The 3,479-nt window shown below is 51.1% G+C and overlaps 1 protein-coding gene across 1 annotated transcript in view; it reads left to right on the forward strand.

Moving 5' to 3' along the window:
• FAT3 (FAT atypical cadherin 3) overlaps window positions 1-3,479 on the forward strand; it is a gene marked incomplete at its 5' end in the record, with an annotated part of 357,302 nt that overhangs the window by 283,165 nt on the left and 70,658 nt on the right. The window contains 2 exons of the mRNA XM_015416224.1: window positions 873-1,070; window positions 2,541-3,339. Coding sequence (XP_015271710.1) covers window positions 873-1,070; window positions 2,541-3,339 — 997 coding nt within the window. The remainder of the gene's footprint in view (window positions 1-872; window positions 1,071-2,540; window positions 3,340-3,479) is intronic.

The raw sequence follows: 3,479 nt of genomic DNA on the forward strand, positions 1-3,479 counted from the left end.
AGAGCTCCGTCTTGCAGGCCCTGTGGAACTGCATCAGATCCCGCAGGGCCCGGATCTCCCCTGGAAGCTCATTCCACCAGGTAGGAGCCGCCACCGAAAAAGCCCTGGTCCTAGTAGCAGCTAGTTTGGTATCCTTGGGGCCCGGGAAAGGCGGTCCCTCAGGTTTATTTATTTATAGCTTCGATTTCTAGACCGCCCTGACCCCGGAGGGTCTCTGGGCGGTTTACAGGTTTCAATGTTACTATCCCTAACTATGGCCACATAGTGAGGGAGAGGGGCTACCTACCGGCACCCTAGTCGTGGGCATTATTGTTTCTCCGGCTTGGCACTGTTTGTGAGGTCTTCTTATGAGGTCTTTGGGTCGGCACTTCCATCTGGTGTTCGAGACGGATCGTGGTGGCTTCTTTTCCCGGCGGTCCATACTGTCAAGGTCTCTTGCCTTGAGAACTCTGTGAAGTTATCATAAACTGGCTGCAATTTGACGGTACATTTCACCACCAGATCTAGGGCCCAAGGGGGCCCATCTCACCCCACTTAATAGTAGGGCCGTCCCTGAGCGTATGCGAAAACCAACCCTAGTTCATGAATACCAGCTTTGTTCTAAATGACTGTGCAAACAAGTCCTTTCGTGTTGTACAAGCCGGTAAAGTCGACACCCACGGGCCCTTCTCAGGCAGCATTCGAAGACCCAAACCGAAGAGGACGGGACGGAAGCACTGCCCAAAACAGTCCCTTCTGTTGCAGAAACACCACGTTCTTGCATATTCTAGGCAGGAAACATGTTTGTCTCAGCAGCATGCCAAGATGGGTAATTAAAATCCCCTCTCTCTTTTTTCCCCCCTCCGCATCTACATTGTGCGTCTACACAAAAGGAAAACAAACCGGTGGGAACGAGCATTTTGCAGCTGGTGGTGACAGACAAAGACTCCCTGCACAACGGGCCCCCTTTCACCTTCTCCATCTTGGCGGGCAACGAAGAGGAGGAGTTCACACTAGACCCACAAGGCGTCTTGCGTTCAGCGGTGGTGTTCAAGCACATGGTAGCGACCGAATATGTGCTCTGTGTTCAGGTACTGTGTTACTTATACCCGCCCCCGCAAGAAGTGGCCAGAAGTCATTCTTACATGGGCTCTTTTTGTAGCAGGAACTCCTTTGCATCTTAGGCGTTGGAGGATTGGCTACAATTAGGGGTGTGTCGCCTAAGATGCAAAGGAGTTCCTGCTACAAAAAGAGCCCTTAGCTCGTCAGAGAATTATCTTACCAATATATCCATGCCACTTATTTATAATAATATATCTCCCTGAATTCTTTTATACAACCCATATTAGCATATCTGAATGCCATATAGATGATCGGATAACCAGCTGCCTTCCAAATCATTTGCATGAACTGGAGTTTTGGGAAGTAGCTGACATTAACGCTATAAGATTATCTTTTCTTTTTCTTTTCCGCATATGAATGGACAAGAATATAGGAAAGGCCTACCTCTATAGCAAGGGGAAAAAATTACAAAAAGCCCAAGTGCAAAGAAGAAGAGGGGTGATTTTTTTTTTTTTAACTACACTGGGAAAGAGGAGTGTGTGAGAATAAAACCAAAACTGGTGGCAGCTGCCCCAAAACGTTATTTGAATCTGCACTGCCAATCAGATCTCCCGTGGCCAATAAGAAGCCTTGCTGGAAAGAGTCCCTCCTGGCCCCACCCACATTCTAAAAACATTTGAGAGCCAGTTTGGGGGAGTGGTTAAGAGCAGCGGACTGTAACCTGGGAGAACCGGGTTTGATTCCCCACTCCTCCAAATGCACCTGGCTGGATGACCTTGGGACAGTTACAAGTTCTCTCGCAGCAGTTCTCGAAAGAGCCCCACCTACCTCACAGGCAGTGTTCCCTCTAAGCTGAGTCAGTGTGAGCTAGCTCACAGTTTTTTAGCCTTTGGCTCACACATTTTTGTCTTCGCTCAGGAAGGAGGGCTCCAGAGCAAACTAATTTATGCAGTAGCCAAATCGCTCACTCACAACTTTAATGCCAGTCGCTCACAAAGTAGGATTTTTGCTCACAAGACTCCACAGCTTAGATGGAGCATGGGCACAGGGTATCTGTTGTGGGGAGGGGAAGGGAAAGGAGGTTGTAAGCCGCTCTGAGACTCTGAGTGAAGGGTGGGGTAAAAATCCAATCTCCCCCTCCTCCTCCTCCTCTTCTTCTTCTTCGGCACCTGGAAAAATGTTGGCAGGTGCCGTGGTGCCCACATTGGGGACCCCTGTTCTGCAGCCTCCTAAGCTACCAAAAAATGTGCTGAAGTCCCCCTCAGCAATGGTGGGGAAAAGAGGAGATGCAGCTTCAGTTGGGAAATCCATGAAAAGCTCAGATCCATCCTTGTATGAGTGGAAGTCCCCTCCCTTAACCCAAGGGCATCTTGGGAATCCAGAGTTTAAAGAACAAAGATCCCGAAATTGTCAAAGGGATGCTAAGGTAAAGTTAGGCCAGTATTTACAGCGAGGGCTTTTTCCCGCCTCTAAAACAAATCTCTAATATATTTCATCAGGCAAAGGATTCTGGGAAGCCTCAGCAGACCTCCCAAACCTACATCCAGATCCGAGTGATTGAAGAAAGCATCCACAAGCCCACAGCCATTCCCCTGGAGATCTTTATTGTCACTATGGAAGATGATTTCCCAGGTGGTGTGATCGGGAAGATTCACGCAACGGACCAGGACATGTACGACGTTCTCACGTACGGCTTGAAGTCGGAGCAGAAGAGTCTGTTCAAGGTCAACCACCACGACGGAAAGATCATCGCCCTCGGAGGGCTGGATAGCGGGAAGTACGTCCTGAACGTGTCCGTGAGCGACGGGCGGTTCCAGGTGCCCATGGACGTGACGGTCCACGTCGAGCAGCTAGTGCAGGAGATGCTGCAGAACACCGTCACCATCCGCTTCGAGAACGTCTCCCCCGAGGACTTTGTGGGGCTCCACATGCACGGGTTCAGGCGCACCCTCCGCAACGCCGTCCTCACCCAGAAGCAAGACAGCCTGCACATCATCAGCATCCAGCCCGTGGCCGGCACCGCTCAGCTCGACATGCTGTTTGCTGTTCAGATGCACGCCGGCGGTTTCTATAAGCCGGCCTACTTGATACAGAAGCTCACCAATGCGAGGCGACACTTGGAAAACGTGATCCGCATCTCGGCCATCCTGGAAAAGAACTGCTCGGGGATGGATTGCCAGGAGCAGCACTGCGAGCAGAGCCTGTCCATCGATTCCCATTCCCTGATGACCTACAGCACCGCGCGCATCAGTTTCGTCTGTCCTCGCTTCTACCGAAACGTGCGCTGCTCTTGCGATGGTGAGTGGTACCCCCCCCCTCCCCGCCACCGGGCCATGCCCGGGAGCCCCTTTTTTTATTATTATTGCTCTGCCGCCAGTCAGCCGGGGCAGTTCATTTCAGTTGGTTAAGAGGGCTTTTGGAAGACTGGAGATGCTGGG

Source organism: Gekko japonicus, unplaced genomic scaffold (assembly GCF_001447785.1).
Source record: "Gekko japonicus isolate JY-2015 unplaced genomic scaffold, Gekko_japonicus_V1.1 scaffold568, whole genome shotgun sequence".
Taxonomy (NCBI): domain Eukaryota; kingdom Metazoa; phylum Chordata; class Lepidosauria; order Squamata; family Gekkonidae; genus Gekko; species Gekko japonicus.